A 25,517-nucleotide genomic window follows, 5' to 3' on the forward strand; every position below is an offset into this window, starting at 1 on the left:
TATATATCTTCCATTTAGCTTTATTATATATATATTTGTTTTAGTTTTTAAGTTATTTTTAGTTGGTAGTTTGTATGGTGCAATTCGTTTTTATAGGGAAAGTAGTAAATTAAATGTTTGATTATTTGTTGTTTTAATTTTGTACAAAATATTTATTTAGCTTGTTTTAAAAATATATTTTAGTTACTTTATGTTTTTTGTAGAAATGTTTATACAGCCTACCTTTATACTATGTTTAAAATATGCGAAAACACAAATAAACAATAGATCTGAATTTTTTAATTTAAAAATACGGAAGAATGATATCATTGAATACGACTAGAGTAGGTCTGTTATAAAGCATAGAAACTCGAAATTTTTCATTCAGCGAGGCGCGGGGAATGTGACGTCATAATTAGTGCGCCTCCCCGAGAAATTCCTTTGCCACGAGATCCCGGGTTTTCAAATTTTAATTAAGTCTGAACAGAGAGTTTGTTACCAAATAAGGCCATACTGTAGACGACTATCAGTCGAAATGTTGCAATCTTTTTTATTAGGCGAGCAAACGGGCGTCATAATTAGAGCGTCTTCCTGAGAAATTCCTTCAATGCGAGAGCTGGGTGTGCATCATAAAGCGCTTTGTTAAAGCACGTGTTAGTTGTTAAATCACAATTAAAGACGTTATTTGTTAGAAATATTAATAAAAAAGTAAATAAATATTAAGATATTATGACGAGGTATAAGTATGTGTTGTTATATTAACATTTTGTTGAATTGTTTAGAAGATTTGAGCAAATATATTTTGAGTGACTGTTTGGAAGGCGCCTTTCACTGCAATCGGCGTCGTGCACGTACACACATGTCAATGAACATATAATAAGCCACGTGACTTAGTGTTTCGTGGCAAATTTGAATTGAAATCGGAATTCTAGTTCTTTCTGAATGGACTTTCAAAGTGAGTAGACGTGTTTTTGTTGGTGTTTATTTATTTATTTAAGTGGTTATTAATTTAATATTACTAGGTTATTATTAGTTTATTAAATACTATATTTTTTATTTAATGCGAGTAATTTAGTTTGAGATATAACTTAAAAATATTCAAATTTTTTTTAGGAAGTTTATGAAATAGAACTAGAGTGCGACAACTTGCAGCCAAGCATTATTCAAAGTAAGTTAACTTCTATTAATTAAAATGAAAAAGATATATAACTTATTAAACGACCTGATGAAACTAAATAGAAATTTATTTTTATATTAAATCTTTTTTATATCTATTTAAACTTTTTAAACATAATTAAACCTGTGTTGATGCGCAGGAACTCCCACAAAGTTGTTAAACGAGGTATTTTAGCTTTAAGAAATAAATTGTAAATTTAGCATAATTTAAAATATCTGGCACAAAAATTTAAAAAATAACCATTCTTAAACTTGTTTGGCACAACAGTTTAAATATTGGCATATTTTTTAGATGTTTGGCACAAAAAAGGAAATAATGACATAACTTACAAACTTTGGCATAATTTTACATATCATAAATTCTACAACTTAGCACAAATTAACATGATTACAATTAGGTAGGGTTTAGTGTTCATTACTATTTTCTAAACAATATTTTCTATCTAGGAAAAAATTAAATTATTTTATTGGAGGAAAAAGATTATGGCCGGAATTGGAGGAATGGAAATGGATGGAATCAATACAAGTCTTCTTTGCAACTAGCAAGGGGGAAGTTAAGTCAAAGAACTCAGGACCCGAAGACAATTTAAGATTGGATTGGATCATTTTACAAACTCAAAAAAAAGTCTCAGGACCTTGTGTTTAATATTACGATGAGGTCTGTAGGGCTATAGGTTTTCACGTGCCTATTTTTTGTATGTACAACATAATCAAGCGCTTAAAAATTTTTACGAGTTAAAAGTTTGTAGTATCACGTGTCTACTTTTATTTTTATTTATGACTGGTTAAAAACTCATAATTTTGCGCATTTAATGTTGTATAGTTGACACAGTCCCAATGTGTTTAGGTTTCTGTGTAATCATAATTATATTAAACGGGACTGTTTAATGGTTTTTTTAAAAGTATGGTCTATAAAAGTTTTTGCGCTGTAGAATTTAGATAAGAATAGGCTTTTTATAAAACTAGGCCTATATGTGTGTGTTATGTGTAATTTATGCAAAAGAAGAAATAAAAAAAGTCTCAGGACCTCACTTCAACTTGACGAACTCAAAAAAAAAAGTCTCAGGACCTCACTCAACAAAAGGTGGGCTGTAGGGCTTCAGGTCTGTAGGGCTGTAGGTTTTTACGGGCCTATTTTTATATGTACTGCATAATCAAGCGCTTTATAAGTTTTATGGGTTAAAAGTTTGTAGTATCACTCGTCTACTTTTCTTTTTATTTATGACTGGTTAAAAACTCATAATTTTGCGCATTAAATGTGGTATAGTTGACACAGTCCCAATGTGTTTAGGTCTCTGTGTAATTATAATTATTTTAAACGGGACTGTTTAATGGTATTTTAAAAGTTTGGCCTATAAAAGTTTTTGCGCAAGTAATTGGTAGAATTAGTTTATCTAGAAACTAAACCTATATGTGTATATATATATTTTTTTTTGTGTGTGTATTTTATGCAATTCACTGTATTTTATTCGCCCTATAATGTGCTAAATCTAAGTGTATGGGTTGGAACCCACCATAAATTATTTAATTGCATGGGCGGAGCCCAATTTATATTATTAAAGTGTGGGCGGTTCCCAAAATAATTTAGACATGATCTTCTTCTACAGACATTTCTTATTTTTCCACTTTATTTTTTACAGGCGTTTCTTATTTTTCCACTTTATTTTTTACAGGCGTTTCTTATTTTTCACTTTATATTTTGCAGGCTTTTTCTCAATATTTTCCACAGGAACCTAAATAACTAAGTCTTATCTCTAAACAGGGGCTTTAATATGTTTTTATTTATACAGAGCCATTTTAACTATTTTTTATTCTTTACAGGGGCATTAATATGTTTTTATTTATACAGGGGCATTTTAACTATTTATTATTCTTTACAGGGGCCTTAATATGTTTTTATTTATACAGGGGCATCTTAACTATTTATTATTCTTTACAGGGGCATTAATATGTTTTTATTTATACAGGGGCATTAATATGTTTTTATTTATACAGGGGCATTTTAACTATTTATTATTCTTTACAGGGGCCTTAATATGTTTTTATCTTTACAGGGGCATTTTAACTATTTATTATTCTTTACAGGGGCTTTAATATGTTAACTATTTATTATTCTTTACAGGGGCCTTAATATGTTTTTATTTATACAGGGGCATTTTAACTATTTATTATTCTTTACAGGGGCCTTGATATGTTTTTATTTATACAGGGGCATTTAACTGTTTATTATTCAACTTTTATTTACAGATTTTTTAGGCTAGATTACCAAAAACAAATTTAAACTTTCTGTCTTTTATTTTTAGATTCTGGTTGAATATTTGAAGGGCTCGTCAATTTGTTTTTGGCCAATTTTACTTTGTTTTGAATTTCTAGAGTTCCCGTTACAGAAAAACTTCAATCTAACAATTTTTTGATTTTTTCCACAGGGTGGATAGATTACTACAAACAAATATTAACCCTGTTTTTTTTATTTTTAGATTCTGGTTGCGAGCATCGAGTTTGTATAACACCTTTTTTATTGTTTGGCATGACTATCACAAAGCAAATACCATTTAAAGGTAAAATGAATAAAACATTAATTATCATGATCAAATAGTTACAAGCACACTGTTTTAATATATATGAACAAAATTCTAATATCCATTCTGTTACAGAAAAAATAAAGGGGCAACCAGCGAGGGCCAACCAGACCTTTAACCTGGGGGCCGACGAGTCCTCTTTGTTGAGGGGTCAACCACATTTTTTTCTGAGGGGCCGACCAGCCCCTTATTACCGAGGGACCAACCATTCCTTTTTTTGCTGAGGGACCAACCATTCCTTTTTTTGCTGAGGGACCAACCATTCCTTTTTTTGCTGAGGGACCAACCATTCCTTTTTTTGCTGAGGGACCAACCATTCCTTTTTTTGCTGAGGGACCAACCATTCCTTTTTTTGCTGAGGGACCAACCATTCCTTTTTTTGCTGAGGGACCGACCATTCCTTTTTTTGCTGAGGGACCGACCATTCCTTTTTTTGCTGAGGGACCGACCATTCCTTTTTTTGCTGAGGGGCCGACCATTTCTTTTTTTGCTGAGGGGCCGACCATTTCTTTTTTGCTCAGGGGCTGTCATGCCCCCTTTTGCCAAAGTTGTAAAGGTGTACAACTAAAACTGAACATTTTTATGATTTACGAAAAAAATAATATTTTATGTATTTACTTTATTGTTTTGTAATTTTGTATTTCAATTTAAAAAAATGTTACTGTTAACTAACTTTATTACAACAATATTACAATTTAATTTTTAACAAAAAACATTCATATTTGTTAAATATTTACTCATTATTAGTTGTAACTTGTACCTTATGTGTCTTTGCAATATTTTTTTCTTTATTAACTATTTTTGTGCTTCTAATGTCATTTGTTTTGTTAAAATCATTGTCTTTTTATTCTTTAGAGTTTTGTATTGGTTATCGATTTTTAATTTTTTTTTTGTCTTGTGTGTATCATAATTGTATTTAACATTTTGTACTGATTTACAGTGTCAAATAAATATAGAAAAATGTAAATATTCTTATTACACATCCGCCTATTTTGTCACAAATACCTGCTTAAACTTTACGAAATAACATGGAAAAATTTTGTTTGTTAAATTGCCATTAAATATAATTTAACATTGTTTTGCTTACAACCATAAAATACAGTTTTAACTTTAGTCCAATAACATGCAAAAGAAGTCCAATAACATGCAAATACAGTTTAACATCGGTTCAATAACCATGATATGTGGTTTAACATTGGTCCAATAACCATGAAATATAGTTTAACATTGGTCCAATAACCATGAAATATTGTTTAACCTAAGTTCAATAACCATATAATATAGTTCAACATTAGTCCTTTAATCATTTAATATAGTTTAACATTAGTCCAATAATCATAGAATATAGTTTAACATAAGTCCAATAACCATGAAATATAGTTTAACATAAGTCAAATAACCACAAAATATATCGAATAACTAGAGGATATAGTTTAACATTAGTCTAAAAACCATGGAAAATATTTTAAAAGTTGTAAAATAACCATGGAATGTAATTTAAAATTAGTCCAATTACCATGGAATATAGTGTAAAATTCGTTAAATTACTATGGAATACAGATAAAAATTAGTCTATACAGTTTGAGGCCCGGTTCTAGTAAAAAATTGTTTAAAATGTAAAATAAATTCATTTAAAAAGATGTTCAGGGAAATTAAACAAAAATTGCAGCATCCAGATTTAAATACTAAATAAAAACGTAATTGACTCTTAGTAATCAACAATGGTCTTTAAAGTCATAAAAAATATATTAAATAAAACACCAGTGTTAGTAACTGGTAACAATGTATTTGAATTGTATTTTAGCTCGTTAATTTGAAATTTTGAATTCAAGTCATATGTTAAATGAGCTATGAACAATTATTTTTTGTTCACCCTAATGTTTAACAATTTAATAATTCATAAAAACCGTGCATATCCTTAAAGCCTAAATTTACTAACAATGTTAACTGATATAATAAATTTACTAAAAATTTGTTTTAATGATTTAAGGGATTTTTGAAATTTATGTAGAATATCATGACGTCACGAATCCCAGTAGATTTTTAGAATTTTTTTAGAAATCACAAATATTTTTATGTGATATTAAAAACTGTTTGCATTTTTGAGAATATACGTTTCTGTTAATAGGTACGTAGCGTTAAAAACTTGTATTAATAAGAAATTGCGTTAAAACAATTTTATTAAATTATAAATAAATTTTTTTGTATAAAAAAAAAATTGAATATTGAATAATAAAAGTTAGTTTTTTTTTTATATTTTATTAGACGCACATTTTTTAAAAATTTTACATTTTATTAGACGCACATTGGCGAAACCAACATTCAAGATAAAACAAATTTTCAGAAGAACAAAAGTTAGAGCTAATTTTTATTTTTGGTTTAATTAGGTCACGTAATATTTTTGGCCAATGATATTGCATATAAATTTTTTTTAAAAAATAAAAAATTTTAAATCAAAAAATAAATGCTCTGTTAGAACTGCACAGGTCCAATTAACGTGTTCACAAAATACTTTTCGAAAATATTAATATTCATAAAAGTTATGAAACTTTTATTGAAATGTTATGAAATCTCAAAACCTAAAATATTATATTTTATTAGACGTATATTGGCCTAACTAACATTCAAGATAAAACATTTCGCAAAAATTTTCATAAGAACAAAAGTTAGAGCTAATTTTTATTCTGGGTTTAATTAGGTCACGTGATATTTTTGGCCAATGATATTGCATATAAATTTTATAACAAAATAAAAAAATTTAAATCAAAAAATAATTGATTCGTGAGAACTGCACAGGTCCAATTAACGTATTCACAAAATATTTTTTTTAAATATTAATATTCATAAAAGTTATGAAACTTTTATTGGAAATTTATAAAATCTCAAAACCTAAAATTTTATATTTTATTAGACGTATATTGGGCTAACTAACATTCAAGATAAAACATTTCGCAAAAATTTTCGGTAGAACAAAAGTTAGAGCTAATTTTTATTTTGGGTTTAATTAGGTCACGTGATATTTTTGGCCAATGATATTGCATATAAATTTTAAAAAAAAATAAAAAAATTTAAATTAAAAAATAATTGCTCTGTTAGAACTGCACAGGTCCAATTAACGTGTTCACAAAATATTTTTCAAAAATATTAATATTCATAAAAGTTATGACACTTTTATTAAAATTTTATGAAATCTCAAAACCTAAAATTTTATATTTAAGTAGACGCGCATTGGCGTAACTAACATTCAAGATAAAACATTTTGCAAAAATTTTCATTAGAACAAAAGTTAGAGCTAATTTTTATTTTGGGTTTAATTAGGTCACGTGATATTTTTGGCCAATGATATTCTATATAAATTTTATAACAAAATAAAAAATTTTAAATCAAAAAATAATTGATTCGTGAGAACTGCACAGGTCCAATTAACGTGTTTACCAAATATTTTTTGAAAATATTAATATTCATAAAAGTTATGACACTTTTATTAAAATTTTATGAAATCTCAAAACCTAAAATTTTATATTTAAGTAGACGCGCATTGGCGTAACTAACATTCAAGATAAAACATTTTGCAAAAATTTTCATTAGAACAAAAGTTAGAGCTAATTTTTATTTTGGGTTTAATTAGGTCACGTGATATTTTTGGCCAATGATATTGCATATAAATTTTATAACAAAATAAAAAATTTTAAATCAAAAAATAATTGATTCGTGAGAACTGCACAGGTCCAATTAACGTGTTTACCAAATATTTTTTGAAAATATTAATATTCATAAAAGTTATGACACTTTTATTAAAATTTTATGAAATCTCAAAACTTAAAATTTTATATTTTATTAGACGTATATTGGCGTAACTAACATTCAAGATAAAACATTTTGCAAAAATTTTCAGTAAAACAAAAGTTTGAGGTAATGTTTATTTTGGGTTTATTTAGGTCACGTGATATTTTTGGCCAATGATATTGCACATAAATTTAAAAAAAAAATAAAAAATTGTAAATCAAAAAATAATTGCTCTGTTAGAAATGCACAGGTCTAATAAACGTGTTTACAAAATATTTTTTTTAAATATTTTAATATTCATAAAAGTTATGACACTTTTATTAAAAATTTATGAAATCTCAAAACCTAAAATTTTATATTTTATTAGACGCGCATTGGCGTAACTAACATTCAAGATAAAACATTTCTCAAAAAATTTCAGTGAAACAAAAGTTAGAGCTAATTTTTATATTGTATATTATTAGGTTAGGCTTAAGTCATATGGCTTTGCAACAAATTATATTTTAGTTTGATTGACAAAAAGAGTTAGAAATATGACATTGAGATATTGTAATCGCATTATTGCCACTTTTAGCCTTTTAATTTTATTGAAACAAAGTTAAAAACTACAATCTTTAGGCTTAACATTGTTGTTAATTATAAATCTTTTTTTAATTTTAATTTTTTTTTTAAATGATGTAGTTGCAACAAGGTTAAGCTACATCTGCCCTCATGGCTTGAAAATTAGTACCCTTGACTTTTGATCGAACGGCTCGAGTTCAAATCCAGCTGCGATCGTAAATATTTTTATTATAGTTCGAAATCTTAGATTTCAAACCATATTGTTATTGTCATTAATATAATTCGAAATCTTGGATTTTAATACATATCGGTATTTATTATTATATTCCAGTGTCTTAAAAGCTGTAAATTTTGAATTAAAATAACTTTTGTTCTTGAATATTTACAGTTCTGAAATTTTAGTATGTTGTTTATTATCAGTTTGTGTTTTAATCTTCTTAGTTATGAAATTTAATTATTACTAATTACTAATTAATATGTGTTTGTTTAGTATTATTTAAAAGTTGTCATTAAAATTTGAAATCTTGGTCACTTGTAAATCATAATATTAATAACTCAAAAATAGATTAGAAATTTAATTTTTGTTTGTTTATTATATTTAAATGCTCGTTTGTTGATTAAAAAATTAAAGATTAATTTTATTATCAAAATGTTGGTCTAATGTATATAAATACCAAAAAGAGAAAATATATTAAAAACTTTTTTTTGTTTATTGCAATTAAATTCCTAATTGTTTAATAAAATATAAAGATTGATTGATGATATTTTAAAACTTTTAAATTTATTTTGTTTTAAAATTTTTGGTCTAATAATTAAAAAAAGGTTATAGTCTAATAATTAAATACATTATATATAAATAATTAGTTTAGTTAATATATTTAATTAAGTAATGCTTATGCATAAATTTATTCACAATAAAAATTAATTTTAAAAATAATTAAATAATTTTGAACCAAATTTTATTTATCAAATGTAGTATATTTCAGACTTATTTTAAAAATACATTTATTATACAAGTGCGGTCTATGTAGTATTATTAATTTTAAAATTTTAAAAATGCAGGCCATAAGTGCCCGTCTTTAATCCGTTTTAAAAATACATTTTTAAGATAACAATTTAAAAAAATTAAATATTCTAAAAACTAACATATATATTTTTCATAACAACTTTTTAATATTTTTTTACGTACTATACTTTTTGTCAAATTTTATTTTGAATATTGGTAAAATATGGTCTTAAGCTGACATTTTACGCGGCAATTTCGTCACCGAGCCCCCGCGTTTTTTGCAGGCCGAACCTTCTGGCTGAAGCTTCTCACGGCCGAAGCTTCTGGCAACCATATGGGGTTCAATGTTACAAGGTTAAAGGTGAAACGAACATATTTTTGAAATATTTTGTTAAATTGTTAATATTTAAATAAGTTAAGACACTTTTATTAATAAAGTGTCATTCTTTAAAACAGGGTTTGTATATTTTATTAAAAGCACATTGTCCTAAGTAACATTCACCTGGAATTGAACCCACACTTTTAGATCGCCAGTCTTTATGTCTTACCACTATAAAAGCACCAACGCTTTAATAACGCTACCAACTTCATATATTTAAGTTATATATACAATTTTTAAAGAAAAAAAAAAGTATAAATGTAAACAAACAGATAACAACAAATAAAACCAAAATCTAAAGTGCTTTTGTAAATAAGAGAAAATGATGCATATTATTTTAAACAGTAAAAATTATTTAAAACAGAATTTTTTTAAGTGCAAAATACCACAAAATAATACACAATTAAATAGAAATGTATATATCAACAAAGTTATTATATGGTCAATAACTTAGTACAACCAAATTCTGTGCAAAGCAATATTACATTTTCCTGACTTCAGAAAAAACTTATTCTAATTGAGCTTCTAGTCTCATTTTTCTTGATCGTCGTCGTTGCAGTTTTTCTTGAAAGTTGGCTTCCTGTCGAGCCTTAGCCACATCTTGTTCATGTTGAAGTGCTCGCTTCTGCTCATTGTGTTCGGCCATTAACGAATCCAGATCACCTAATAACAAAAAAAAACAAAGTTACGTAATGTCAAAGTGATAATCTAACTTTTTTTTTTATTAGATATTTTGATAATTTATATTTCCTGAATCTTATATCGCCATGCAATTCGATTAGAATAGATAAAATTCAATTATGAGTTTTGGCGATTTGTATGAAATATAGTCATAATTATATTTATATTCATAATTTTTTTTTGATTTTTTTTAAAAATACGTTTATTATACAAGTGCGGGTAATTTAGTAAAAAGTTTGCGGAAAATTAAGTAAAAAAAAAAGTAGCTTTTAAATTTAAAAAATTTTTTTTTAGTATTTTGTACAAGAATAATTTATATACTCTTATATGGTCAATGTTAAAAATTGTGCTTTTTGACATTTTCCTGAATTATTTATCTCAAAAAGGATTGCATTTTACAATTTACAAAAAAATGGCTTTCCTAAATCAAAACAAAAACTTACCAAAAAGTTCATTTTTGGATGGTGCGGGAGCCAGTTCCTCTAGAGGAAGTTTTAATTCTGTTTCATCAGCTTCAACCTAGTAAAAGTAACTTTAATTTTATAAAGTAAAAAATTATAAAGCCTTGAAAAAATATCATTAAAATAACATTTTGACATAGTTTGGTGGGGGCTTTTGTTGCAACAACAAAGTTTTTTTTTTGTATATATCTTTATCCGCGATGTGAGAAAGTCGAATGCGCGACTTAAACATAAAGTAACATTAGTTACTTCGACCCAGTCTCGAGTTGCCTGTGGCAGTTTGGGATATTATATAGATTATAATTGCCCGATAATTATACTGCTGATTAAGTTCTGGCTCAGCAGGAGTTCATACCGTTTATAGTGCCTTACTCAAGGGCGCTACAGCATGAAATCAGTGGGGATTGAACCCACGACCTCATGTGTGGTGTAGCAAGTGTTCTTACCACTACACCACGCTGCCTGTTATGTTTGGACTACAAAAAATTGTTCAATTTAAATAACATGTTAAAAACCCTTAAACGTAAATTAACATACCCCTTCTTCCCCATCTTGTTTAGCTTGTTTAATTTGTTCGTCAAGGTTCGAATTCTCTTCGTCTTTTTCAACTTCTGCTGCTTGAGCAACGTCATCTCCTTCCTCCGGTTCATTCTCATCAGCTTAAATAATTTTAATTTGGTTAAATAGTATATGCAACATACGATGTAACATTGTAAATGTGTATAACTTCGTTTGGTTTAACAATTTAAAATTCCATGTTACTTTAGCACAAATTTATATTCAGGTAATTTATGGCTACATAAAGTTATTGTTAAAATGCTGTGTTTCAAATTTTGCAAAAACAACTATCACTAGCAATAATTATTACCAAGAACTGTTTTTTGACATAAACCACAAACAACGGTAATAACATTTTAAATCTGTACTTGGCCCAGTACACATAATTACTATTTTATAAAAAGCGTAAGAAATAGCAAAGCATTCACCTTGCAAAACATTTTCATTAATGTGAATAGTTTCTCCAGATTGTTGCTCAGCTCGCTCTTTCATTAATCGAAGCCGTTCCATTCTTAAAGCCTGTCGAGCCTCCTCACATTTTTCACGTGTTTCCTTCAAGTCTTGCTTGATTTTACTCTCAATAACCTAAATAAACAGTAAATCTTGGTAAAAATGTTATCTATACTCATAGAATACTATTAAAAGAATTTAAAATGCTTATAAATTTTTTTTTCATCAACAAAATTATTTTGAAAACTTAAAACACTTTTGGTATTGTATAAACACTGTTAAAAATTTCATGTCACCAGTTTACATTCTACTTTTTATTTGTTGTTTTTATTATTTTCGTTTAAGTTTCTATCTCAATTTTTATTATTTAAACTTACATTTGAGATCCACCTAAGTAGCATAGAGGAGCGTGCATAAGTAGTTCTGTAAACATTTTCGGCATAATCATGTCTCTCTCTTGACATTCCATCAGTGAATATATGAGCAATTGCTGTATTCAGTGTGGCTAACTAAAAAAAATTTAAAAAATGTTAGTAAAAACTTTGGCCTTCTTCATACTTTTTCAAGTAGGTGTATTAGTTTAATTTTTTTTAGTAAGATTTTATGATTAATTTAATATTTATTTGTTTTTTCACCTCATTAGTATCACAGTAAGGTGGTCTAACTGGGAAAATGTAACGCTGAGCATTAGTAAGATTTTTACTTGCAGCGTTCAAGTAATGTCTTGTTTCTGTAATTGCTTGTATTCTGGTTACTTGGTGCCTAAAAAAATAAGTATTAAGAATATTTTAATACTCGTGCTGGTCGAGCATTTTTTTGTACACGGACGCCGAGTAATAATTTGTCATTTAACATCGTGTACGATTTACTAAACATAAAAAAACACGAGGTTTGCCTTTTTCTAATAAATATTAAACTACTCTCAATTATACCACGTTATTTAAGCAACGTTTGCGCAACAAATACACTTTTCACTTAGTAAAATTATACGCATAATAAATTTGAGACTTTTACATTTTCGTTTGGACTTAAAATGATATTGCTATCAGCGGTTAGTAGTTTTGCCAACGTTAAACACTTTATAATTCATAAATACGTGTTTTTGGCAAATTTTGCAGTTTTAAAATTATGCGGGAAAGATTCTCGTAACCAGTTATATACGTTTAAATGACGTCATAACCGAGTACTCGGACTCGGCGGAGTATCGCGACAAAATACTCGGGCGACAAAATACTCGCCGAATCCGAGTAATTTGGATTTCAGCCCATCCCTAGTTACAATCAATCTAAACTAAGTCAACAATAAAAAAGTTTCTAATTAGCCAACAATAATACTTACATTCCCTCATTTGGTATTCTGTTTACATCATTCCACCTTTTACAAGCAAACTCTAATTGTTTCAAACTAGCTTTTGCAAGCGCCTTAAAAATATTTTTACAGTTTATTGACTTAAACTGACCTTATTATATTAACACTTCTAACTTAATAAAAAATTGTGCTTAATATTTGGCAATAGCTTTTCTATTTGCTTTGATAAATTTTTTGAGGAGTTTACCAGGTTTCTTCTAGCAATTTAAAAATCATTAAAGAAATTAATTTCTTACTTCTCCGTTTTTCCAGTTCCTTAGAGCGGTCTCAATTTTTTGTTTTGTTTCTTGAAGACTGTCAAAGCTGGATTCTAACTCATCTTCTTTTGAACTTCCATATAAGCCTTCAAATATGCTTTCTACAATTAAAAAAAAATGAAGTCAGCAACACAAACATTAACTTTGAGTTTAAAGTACCAAAGAAACGAAGTTAAAAAAAATGAATGTATTAAGTTAACAAAAAAAAATGGCTATTAATATAAAAAATAGGTCACAGTGCTTAGTCTAAAAATACTGAAAGCACATAAGTTCATATAAAACTAAATAATTAAATTTATTTATAAACTTACTATTTTATAAGATTTAACAAGAAAGAGATTTTTGAGATTGCGGCAAATAAGGTTAGATATTTATTAAAACCCTGCTATAAATTTTAAACCATAAATTTTAAACCCTACACCACTACACCACGCTGCCGGCTCATTTAAAAAGTGAGTCACAATGATTTAATCTAAAGCACATAAATTTATATAAAACTAAATAATTAAATTTATTTATAAACTTACTATATTATAAGATAATAGACAAGAAAATAAAGGTAAATATATTTTGGCAAATAAGGTTATATAGTTATGAAAACCCAGCTATTAATTTTAAACTCTTTAGTAAGTATTAAAAATAGAAGATTACTTATCCCACATGAATATGAGTAATTGTTTAGGAAAAAAATATAGAAATGTTACAAGTGCTTTACAAAACAGCATGTGATTTTGAATAAATTCAAAGCTAAATATTTATCAAATCACTATGTGACAGATCTGTTTGTTTTGCTATACCAAGCAACCATTTAACAGACAATAGATGTTTAATCATAAAAGGTGTGGATTTACACAAAAGAACTCAATAGGCTTAGTATTAAATTTCCTTTATTTACAGAGGGGCTTATGAACAAAAATGAAAATCGAAAAGCATCAATTGTGAAATGTAGTGTGCTTAATAATAAATCTTATACCTCTATTATTAAAAAACTAGTTGGTTTTACTAAAAAAATAGTTTATTTAACTATATGTTTATTTAAAGGCTGTATATATGTTTTATTTACATATTTTGCCCATTAATGGAAGTAAATTGAATAAATAATACTTTAAAGCAATAAAAATATTACTTTTACCTTTTAGAACATGCTTAAATATGCTTAAATATTTCAAAGTATACTATAACATAGTAATAAAAATCAACATATGAATATTCTAAACATTTAAACAAAACTTACTGTTTTAAAATGTTAAACCTGTCCGGTTTTTAAACACATTTAAAATTTTAACATACCCAAAAAGGCATCCTGTTTTCCATATAAATCCAGAAGTTCATTTTTAGCTTGATGAATTTCCTGAATCTCCGCCGTCAATCGGGAGTTTTCTTCTTGTAAGTCGGTTAAATGCTTATAACATTGCTCCAGTTCACCCCTGGCTTTCACATATTCCTAAACATAAAATATAATAATTTATTTAAAAAAGGGCAACTTAGGGTCAGAACACATTAAATCTGCAAGATTTTGCATAATATAATTATTAATTGATTGGACATATAACATTTTATCAAAGTAAGGTATTAGTGTTTAGCTTGTGATAACGTTCTAGCATGTGTGCTTTTACATTTTAAATACATAAAAATAATAATTTATTAGCTATAAAAATATATTGTTTGTTTGCCAAATATATAAATTAACTTTGTGATATTTTTGCTAAATCACTGTCTGAGTTAAGCAAAAAGAATACACCCAGAGTATTAAAAATATTTTTTTTAACTATTTTATTTTTTTTATTTTTGTATTAAACATTTTTTTTAACTATTTTATTTTTTTAATTTTTGTATTTTTAATTTTTGTATTTTTTTAATTTTTGTATACAACACTTATTATTCTTATTTTAAAAGTTATATTACCTCTTCTTCTGTGGAGAATTTTTGATCAAAATCCCCCTTTGATTGAAAATACTTTAACACCGAAGCACTTTCCGCCATCGCTTTTAAATTACTCACATCAGAAAACTCTTTTGGTCTAAAAATAATTTAAGACAAGATTGATTCTGATAATTCACATAACAACAAATAACCAAATAGAATTAATTGTAATGACTTCATGCTAGTAAATAAAATAATAAAATTATTACAAAATTAATTACTAAATAACATAAGCCAAATATTTTACAAAAATGTGTTTTAAGACAATGTCATATATTCTATACCATTCATCCTAATTAAACAAAGTCCATAAAAATAAAAACTTAAAAAAATATATTTTCTAGTTATTAAATATATAGAAATAACTACGTTTTAGCACTAAGTTGTTGATATTGTTGATGCAATGCATCAATCTCACGTTGTAAATCTGTTTGTTTTAGTCCAAGATCATTCAAACGTGCCATTATGTTCTTTTTTTCCAAGTCCAAGATCACAACATTTAACGCCTGAAAGTCGTCGATCATTGTCTGTGTAATAATAACTTCCCCTGCTGCCTATTTAACAATAAAACACATAATTTTTTTTTAAATATTACCTTGCTGTGTTTTATTTCATTAAAAGTTGTATGCAATTTTATTAATTATATATCTTAATTCAGAAGCTCTTATTAGAAAAAAAATCATGGTTTGCAGTTCTCAAATGTATATTTAATCACTCACAAGTAATATTAATATTATTTAATGTGAATAGGTAATAATCGAAGACTAAATAGTAAACTTTTACACCAATTGTTAATCTAAAAAAGGTTAAAACTAGTTACATTTTTGGCTTGAATTGGTACAGGTGGTTTTTGATTGATATTGATGTTAATTTGTTGTGGTAGTTGTTGTTGCTGCTGGTTAATATTGACCATTTGTATTGGTTGCATTTGCTAAAAAATGTGCACCATAAAAGCATTTAAAATTTACCAAATAAAGCATACTTTTTAAGTACCACCGACAAAATACATTTAATTTAATAACAAAAAGTTTAATTAGTTCAACTATAATTTAAGAATTCATATGCCAAAAAAAAAACATTTACAATGCATAAACTTACTGGTACAATTACTGGTCTTTGTTGTAAGAGCATGGTTTGAGTTTGAACAGGCATTGGATATTGTTGGGTGCGAGTCACAACAGATGGTTGACTACTAGCACAACCCATTGTGAGAGTTATTTCAATCAGAATATTACTTAAGCTAAAAATACAATTTATTTTTATTGTAGCTTCAATTTTGCAACGGTTTTGAAGTTTATTATTTATGGGTAAAACTAAAATACGGGATGCGGGAAGTTGCGGGGTGCAGAAAATACTGAGGGCGTATGTAAACGTTAACAAAAAAACTCTGAATGCGGAAAAGGACGGAAAACTTTTATACCCTTCCCCAACTTTTCCTTGTGGTTTATAATCGATTTTGCATTATTTCTTGGCCTTTAAAGTCAATCTCTTATCACCCCTTAGTCCTTTGAATAAATACAGCAATCATCCTGCAGAAAAGTACAAAAATTCCGTTTCGTCCCGCATTCTGCAAATTTATGTTAACGTTTACATCAGGCTCCGCACTATCCCGCATCCTGTACTTTAGTATTGTCCTTATTTATAGTCTAAAACCTTATTTAAAATATATAAGATACGCTTTCTATACTCTCCCAACTATTGCTATGAGTAATTTTTTTACTTATTTAAGAATCGTATTTGCTTTTAAATATAGCGCAGCTAAATAGTTAATCAGACATAAACTAAACAATTAGGCTTAAAAAATATTTTAAACTATCAAAAAATAAGTTAATTATATAACTAAAACAATAACAAATATTGGAGTAACTAAAGTTACGTTACGTTTATTGTCGTTTTTTTACTGGGGATAACTACATATAAAAATACATATTATTATGATCTGGCAATCAAATAATTACGCAAAAATGTTTTTATTTAATTAACCATTTTAACAGAAAAATTTTTTATTTTTGCTTAAAACCCTAAGATTTAGTAACATAAAAACAAAGTTAGACAACTCTTATCTCTAACCGTTTACAACTAGGACAAATTGCCGCAAACTATACAACTTCAGGCGTTAAAGAAACATGCTGCGCGTCGTTTATCTCCACAACAACATTGCTAGTAACTTGACGGCGCATTTTTCAGTAAATTTTTATCCCCAGTTCCTTTTATACTTTTTAAACAGCGTTAAAATGACTTTTTAATAGTAACACTAATTAAATCGCTTTCAACCCTTGCATTTTTATTAAATCTTTTTGTTAGTATTTATTTTTTTAAGTCTCGTTCAAAAAATTTTTTGTTTCAAGCAAACATAAAAGAAAACTGTAATTGAAATAACTTTACTTCGTAAATGCAAAAAATTAAGAAAACTAAATACCTTACAGTTAACTACTAAATTATCGTCAATATAAATTAAAAATTAAGTTGAACTTACTGACATAAATCACTAAATTAATTGCAGTAACAAATTCTGTACAAAAAATTAAAGTTTGCAAAAGTAAACAAATAGAATCTTTTTAAACAGTATAGCATCAAAGTTTATGGGTAAACAGACAAACTGGGGGTAATTAGGGGGGTTTTACTTCACCCTTGTTATCACCTACATTGTACCCAACCCAATCAAGGGCAATAGGGGCCGACAACATTGCATCTGATAGTTGGAAGGCCTCGCACAACTTAAGTGAATGTGGAGCTATTACCCTGCAGGCTTCTGCTGTTGTTTCATTAACCTAAAAAATAAAAATTATTAGAAAATAAGTTTCCTAAAGATTGGTTAAACCAACTAGTTTCAAAATTTTAGATCTATTTTAAATAAAAACATTGTATTTATAGCAAATTATACATGAACCATTTTTGATGAGCTAGTTAACCTGAATAGTTTTAAATTTTTAAAAATAAAATAATTTTTTTAGCAAAATAAACTATTTTTAATGACTAAGATGACCCAAACAGTTTTAAAACCTTACAAAATTGATTTTTTAGCAAAAGCGATTTTATCTTTATTAACAAATGTTACTTTTGAGCTCAAGTTAACTAATTTTGCATATTAAAAATTGTATTTACCTCTTTAGCCAGTTTTGGGGAAATCAATTCATTAGCAGCAAACCACCCCAAATCACGAAGTACAGCATCAAGTAAATAAAGTCGTCTGAGTTGTGACAACATTGGCTTCAAGGATTTATCAGTGGCAACAGAGTCCACAGCTGCTTTACATTGTTCAGATATAAGTAACTCACCATAAGCATAAGCTGCACCCTATAGCACAAAAATCGAATAATATAGACCGGCAGCTTGATGTAGTGGTAAGAACATTTGACACCACACATGAGGTCGTAGATTCAATCCCCACTGAGCTCATGCTATAACGTCCTTGAGTAAGGCGCTATAAACGGTATGAACTCCTGCTGAGTCCGCACTTAATCAGCAGCATAGTTATTGGACAATTATAATTTATAATAACCAAAACTGCCACAGGCAACTCGAGACTGGGTTGGAGTAACTGATGTTACTCTATGTTTAAGTCGCACATTCGACTTTCCCACATCAAGGATAAAGATATATATAAAAAAAATCACAATTTTTATTTTAGGTAACTAATGCACAAATTTTTTATCATGAATACTGCAATTTTTTTATAATATAATATCAGTGTTTATTCATAATAAGTCCCAAATTCATATTTCACTAAAACCTAAAAGCTTAAGAAAAAAGGGCTTTAAATACTAGTTCCAGCAAGTTAATACTGCAACAAGAATTTTGAAATCCTTTTAAACTAAAAAAACTACATTGAAAATTAGAAACTTGAATATTGCTCAATTAACCAATAACTTTTCACATACCTGTACCAAATCACTTTCTTTAAGCATCCATGATTCAAATAAACCTGCTTTACCGGCCTTCATTAGCTTCATGGCAAGATTGGAAAATCTTGTCACCTCTCTTGCCTCAAGTAAGTAATGTAAATATTCATCATTGTTTAAATCTGTTAAATGCAAAACAAAGCCATTTTTTTACTTAGTGCTTTAAAACCGGCAGCGTGGTGTAGTGGTAAGAACACTTGCTACACCACACATGAGGTCAGGGGTTCAATCCACACTGATCTCATGCTGTAGCACCCTTGAGTAAGGCGCTATAAACGATATGAACTCCTGCTGAGCCAGCACTTAATCAGCAGTATAATTATCGGGCAATTATAATCTATAACATCCCAAACTGCCACAGGCAACTCGAGACTGGGTCGGAGTAACTGATGTTACTCTATGTTTAAGTCGCGCATTCGACTTTTCCAAATCGAGGATAAATATATATACAAAAAAAAAAAAACCTAGAGTAACATTTGTTAGTGGATCTAGTCAAAGTTGACCTTAATAGTTTAAAATATATAATGTGTTCTAAGAATTTCTCATTAAAAAAACATGTTCTAAAAATTTCTCATTAAAAAGTGCTACAACATAAAGACAGTAGTAATCAAACCCAGTGTCTTATGTAGTAATACCAGGTTTCTAACAATTTTATGCACATTTGCAAAACTAAAGTTTGGTATTAATTTTTAGGTTATACAATTTACAGGGTAAAAATATCCATTGCTATAGTAAATTGATTTCAAAAATGAACTGCTTTTATCATAAAACTAAATTTAAAAGAAGCAGTGTACTTATTTTTACCTTCAGCCACTGGTGCTAATTGTTTTGGTCTAAATACAGCCAACTTCTCCTTGGCAACTTTCTAAAAAAAAATTTAATTTATTTTAGCATATTTTAATTAAATTTTAACCACTTTTGACAAAAAAATTAATTTGAACTTTGTTTATAGACAATATTAGAATAAAAAAAAATTTGAACATAATTAACCGGCAGCGTGGTGTAGTGGTAAGAACACTTGCTAAACCACACATGAGGTCGTGGGTTCAATCCCCACTGATCTCATGTTGTAGCATCCTTGAGTAAGGCGCTATAAACGGTATGAACTCCTGCTGAGCCAGCACTTAATCAGCAGTATAATTATCGGGCAATTATAATTTATAATATTCCAATCTGCCACCGGCAACTCAAGACTGGGTCGGAGTAACTGATGTTACTCTATGTTTAAGTCGCACATTCGACTTTCCCACATCGAGGATAAATATATATACAAAAAAAAAAATTAAAAAATGTAGCAATATATTATACCTGCATGAGAACACAGTTGTCTCCTTCTGCTGTCATTGAAGCATGAGCAGCTCCTAGGAAAGCTCCAAATCTATTGCAAGATAAATAACCCTAGAAAAAAAGGTGAAGTTTGAATAAAAATATTTTTGTTCAATAATAAATGTATTTTATTTCTAATGTGGCAAGAAATTATACTGTCTAAAGCACCCTACACAAGAGCAATACAGCAAGAATCAGTGGGAGATTAACTCAGAAACTCTGGTACTAAAAGTATTTTAACAACAAATATATGGTATACCAAACAAAAAGAAAAACGCAAAATATTTTTTTTTTACAAATTTAACTACCCAAACTTACCTGACCACCACATCTTTCCCTTGAAATAGTTGTTACATCCCCTATGTGCCATCCGACCAATGCTTTAATTGCACAACAAAGTGTCACAACCTCTGCATGTGCTTTTGGGTCAACTTTCACATTCTGTTGAGCAGCCCACATTTCTTTAACATAATCTAAAGCGATGTTCATGCAGTATGTGCGAGCTAGAAGTGGAAGTAATGCTCTTTGTTGAAGCTGGAAGAAACAAAAATATTAAGGTGGAAATATTTAAGTTTGACTATTTTTTTTCATTGGAGTATCTTTTTGTTAAAAAAAAAAGTTATATATTAAAAAATGGTAACTAGACACTTCGGCCCCCGGACACCTCGGCCAAGACACTTCGGCCAAAAATTTTTTTTTAAAACAGCAGGGATTTGGCATTTTAATTACCGCAAAAAATTTTATTTTCACGTATCCTATGCAGTTTTTTAGACAGTATTTGAAATAAAATAAGCAGTAAATTAATAGTGTTTTTAAAGAATAATGTGCAAGAACATGTTATCTTTCTTTTCCTGTGTCAATTTTTAAATTTTACAAACTAAAATCTATAAAAAACTAATTTTGAAAGTGCGCGCTTTTAGGTAACACAAGACAATGCGTTATGATATCATGTGTTTTAATACCACAAGAACTGACATAAATTTCGTTTTTAAAACCTATCCTGATATAGCTAAGAAAAATGCTACTAAAAATAAAACCATTTATTACAACTTAAAACAAAAATATTTTACCTGATAAGTTAAAATAGCCATATCAGACTTTCCCGTTTTGCCAACTGTTAATCTTGTTGCGGCATATCTTAAAGCAATTGTCAAACAAGCTTTAGCCCCTCCTAGTGACATTGATGCGATACAGATCCTTCCGGAAAGTAGTTGATCAGCGACTGTGAGAAAACGTTCTCGGTTGCTCTTGATTGAGGTTGTAAATTCACCTTTTTCATCAACATCTGAGTAACTAAAAAAAAAATATTATTAAAAGAAATTTATTATATTTTTCAGATAGAAATCTTTAGAAAAAAAAACAATTTTTAGAAAATACTTGTCAAAGCTGACGTGCTTTCGACATTTTAATTGTCGCAATATGGTTGCAACTCTTAGCTAATATTAGCTTGAAATAATTTTTTCACACACCACAAATGGCAGTTTTTTTATTTAGCAGGTCTATAAATTGGACCTTCGTATCATTCACTAAGCACTTTAGAACCAAATACTAAAAACATAAACTTACCGATTTAACAAATTCTCTCTTGGCACCCTCACATTATCAAAGAAAAGTTTGGCATTATCCACCCCATTTAACCCCATTTTATGCCCCATATCCTCAACCCTCACCCCCTCAACTATTTTCATGTTTTCATCTCGAATTCGAACAAGAATCCCATGAATTCCTCTTTTTTCACCATCAGCTTCAAGCTAAAATCAATTTATTTTTCTTACATCTTTTTTAAATAGATAACTTCTTGTTTAAAAGATGTGTTATTTTTTTGTATATAACTGGTATGATAATTTTAGTTATACTCTTTTTTTTTAATGCGTGATCGAAATACTTGGCGTTACTTTTGTTATAGTTTAATCTAAGGATCTAACCTGAGCAAATACAATAATATGTTTTGCATGGATTGCTCCATTTGTTATCCAATATTTTTGTGCCAGAGTTGTCGGAGTGTTGATTATAAACTCTTCGGTATCCTAAAATTGTTAATTAGTTTTTTAAATTGAATTAAAATATATTGTAATAGGTATCCATTCTATTAACCTTTAAATTAATAATTAATTGGTTCTTAAGCAAATAAAAACTAGTCTTGTGAAATACTAAATCAAATAAGAAATTGGTAAACTTATGTTTCTCTTAATTTAACTAATAACATTTTATACTAAAATTTTATTTAATTAAAGTATATGACAAGTTTTGTTGTGAATCGATTTTAAAAAAATCTTTAAAAATCAAATTGTAATAAAAAAATCCACAAACCTTGTCATAGACAGCAGTTGTTTCCATCTCTACTGCATTATTTCCATATCCCAACTCAGTTAACCCAAAACAACCAACGTCATTAAGAGAATCAATACCTGGGTCAAAATCAAGCAATTAAATATTTAAAAAAATAGTTATTTTTAAGTGGTAAGAAACCGACAGCGTGGTGTAGTGGTAAGAACACTTGCTACACCACTAATGAGGTCACAGGTTCAATCCCTACTGCTCTCAAATTGTAGCGCCCTTGAGTAAGGCGCTATAAACGGTGTCAACTCCTGCTGAGCCAGCACCTAATCAGCAGTATAATTATCGGGCAATTATAATCTATAATATCCCAAACTGCCACAGGCAACTCGAGATTGGGTTGGAGTAACTGATGTTACTCTATGTTTAAGTCGCGCATTCGATTTTCCCACATCGAGGATAAAGATATATACAAAAAAAAAACCAAGACGCTAAGTAATCATAAAACCAGAAATTAGTTTTCTATTTCCTGTTATTTTACATAATTTACATGGTTAAAAGTATGAAAAGTTTTATGCTTTTACATCAGGTATACTAAGTATAAATTTAACATTTCAAATATTAGTAAACAAACCAGGAATTAGTTTGTCGTGATGTCTTTTTGTTCCCAGTTTAACAACAGTTCCTCCAAATAAATTAAATTGAACCTGTTAACATAAAAATATAAAATAAATTAAAGAATATTTTTAAATCAATTATAATTGAAAGTAGTAAAATTTGTGAAAAAACTACAATTTAAATCAGACAACAAACAACAAATTCAATACCGGTAGCGTGGTGTAGTAGTAAAAACACTTGTTACACCACACATGAGGTCATGGGTTCAAATCCCACTGATCTCATGCTGTAGCGCCCTTGAGTAAGGCGCTATAAACGGTATAAACTCCTGCTGAGTCAGCACTTAATCAGCAGCATAATTACTGGGCAATTATAATCTATAATATCCCAAACTGCCACAGGCAACTCGAGACTGGGTCGGAGTAACTGATGTTACTCTATGTTTAAGTCGCGCATTCGACTTTCCCACATCGAGAATAAAGATATATACAAAAAAAATAGAAAAAAAAATTGATCACTAAAAATATTACAAATAACATAAAAACTTCAAAGAAATGAAACCCACATCAACTCACAGTCATTTTAGTTGTCATAGCTGGGTCAATAACTGCTGAAATTTCATGGGCGGCAAAGATTCGAAGCGGATTATGCCAGAAATCAGTTACAGAGATAAAACCAGCCTGTTCAGTAAAAACACAAATAAATACAAAGAAATATGAAAAAAAAACATGTCTAGACTGTCAATGTCCATTGTACAATTTATAGGCCTACAATATAAAAAACTAGGGATGGGCTGAAATCCAAATTACTCGGATTCGACGAGAACTCAGCCGAGTCCGAGTACTCGGTTATGACTTCATTTAAACGTATATAACTGGTTACGAGAATCTTTCCCGCATAATTTTAAAACAGCAAAATTTGCCAAAAAACACGTATTTATGAATTGTAAAGTGTTTAACGTTGGCAAAACTACTTACCGCTGATAGCAATATCATTTTAAGTCCAAACAAAAATGTAAAAATCTTAAATTTATTATGCGTGAAATTTTTCTAAGTAAGAGTGTATTTGTTGCGCAATTGTTGGTTAAATAACGTGATATAATTGAGAGTAGATTATAAATTATAAAAAAAGGCAAACCTCGTGTTTTTTTATGTTTAGTAAATCGTATACGATCTTAAATGACAAATTATTACTCGGCGTCCGAGTACTAAAAAATGCTCGACGAGCACGAGTATTAAAATATTCCTAATACTCGGGCCGAGTACTCGGACTCGGATTCGATTGGCCCATCCCTATAAAAAACAGTTGTTTTTAATTTGAAAGTAAATTATTAAGGACATATTTTAGTTGTGAGTGACATTCTTTAACTAGAAAAATCAACTAGATATTTTAAGTCAAATTAAACTGTTAAGGCAACAATACTTAGTTAAGATAATTTTTTTTAAAAAAGTTAATTTTCTTTTTTTAAATCTAGTTTTTGTAATGTTAAAAACATCATTTATAAAACTTTTATTTCATATTAGAAACTTATTTAATCCTTAAAAAACTAAACTTTTAAATCAAAATATTTAATTTTTTTTTTCTTACATCACAGATTCTTTGCAACCTCTGCAGAGCAATATCACGTTCTTCCTCCAGAGAGATATCATATCTTGGGGTCATCACGGGATCACTCATGAACTCACGGAACTCCTTCCTCATCTCATGATTGTCGTGATCAAGAAGATGAGTCATCTTTTCAACATCAAAGTCACATGATCCATCACTTTTCCAAGCACCTCTAAAGAGAAATAAAATATTCTAAAATAAATGATAAAAATTTAAAAATGAGAAAAATGAGAAAAATGAGAAAAATTAAAAGTTTTTAAAAAATTAAAAAAACAAGTATAAAAATATTTAAAGTAAAAAAAATGTGTACAAAACTAAGAAAAACAAAAAAATAATAAAACCAAAAAATATTTAATTAAGGTTGAACTTATAAACTTTCGTCTTTAAAAAGCAATAAAAATGTTAAAATTTATATTTAAAAAGTAATTAACTTTTACCTTAGTTGTCCCGGTGTTAATTTGTTTGAAATTTCATTTGCATATTTTATTGAACTCGTATGAATTTTGTTGGAACTTATAAAGGAGAAATTCTAAAATATTAAATACCCAAAATTATGATAAGATTTGGAAATTAATATGTAATTATTATTATTATTATTTTTAATAGGCTATATCTTTATCCT

At 28.4% G+C, this 25,517-nt stretch overlaps 2 protein-coding genes across 3 annotated transcripts; both read right to left on the bottom strand.

Moving 5' to 3' along the window:
• Window positions 1-9,161: 9,161 nt before the first annotated feature.
• On the bottom strand, window positions 9,162-16,400 carry LOC145742705 (uncharacterized). 2 transcript variants are annotated; one of them, XM_082560487.1, is made up of 13 exons: window positions 16,263-16,400; window positions 15,985-16,095; window positions 15,534-15,718; window positions 15,147-15,261; window positions 14,528-14,685; window positions 13,221-13,338; window positions 12,955-13,037; window positions 12,252-12,378; window positions 11,994-12,125; window positions 11,595-11,751; window positions 11,146-11,267; window positions 10,591-10,666; window positions 9,162-10,129 (listed from the first exon to the last, which is right to left on the bottom strand). In XM_082560487.1, exons 1-13 carry the CDS (start codon window positions 16,368-16,370, stop codon window positions 9,975-9,977), a joined length of 1,647 nt encoding a protein of 548 aa, XP_082416613.1. In that variant the 5' UTR covers window positions 16,371-16,400; the 3' UTR covers window positions 9,162-9,974. The 2 variants fall into 2 exon arrangements, with proteins under 2 accessions (XP_082416613.1, XP_082416612.1); XM_082560486.1 differs by having other exon boundaries at window positions 9,168-10,129; window positions 13,221-13,342; window positions 14,532-14,685.
• A 1,050-nt stretch (window positions 16,401-17,450) lies between these two features.
• On the bottom strand, window positions 17,451-25,420 carry LOC145741642 (uncharacterized). The gene is made up of 14 exons (XM_082559260.1): window positions 25,333-25,420; window positions 24,875-25,067; window positions 23,863-23,967; window positions 23,304-23,376; window positions 22,703-22,800; window positions 22,318-22,419; window positions 21,959-22,143; window positions 21,463-21,685; window positions 20,711-20,926; window positions 20,375-20,464; window positions 19,871-19,931; window positions 19,046-19,188; window positions 18,270-18,461; window positions 17,451-17,935 (listed from the first exon to the last, which is right to left on the bottom strand). The coding sequence occupies exons 2-14, from the start codon at window positions 25,019-25,021 to the stop codon at window positions 17,774-17,776; spliced, it is 1,797 nt and encodes a 598-aa protein (XP_082415386.1). The 5' UTR covers window positions 25,022-25,067; window positions 25,333-25,420; the 3' UTR covers window positions 17,451-17,773.
• Window positions 25,421-25,517: the final 97 nt, after the last annotated feature.

This window comes from Corella eumyota, chromosome 2 (assembly GCF_963082875.1).
Source record: "Corella eumyota chromosome 2, kaCorEumy4.1, whole genome shotgun sequence".
NCBI lineage: Eukaryota > Metazoa > Chordata > Ascidiacea > Phlebobranchia > Corellidae > Corella > Corella eumyota.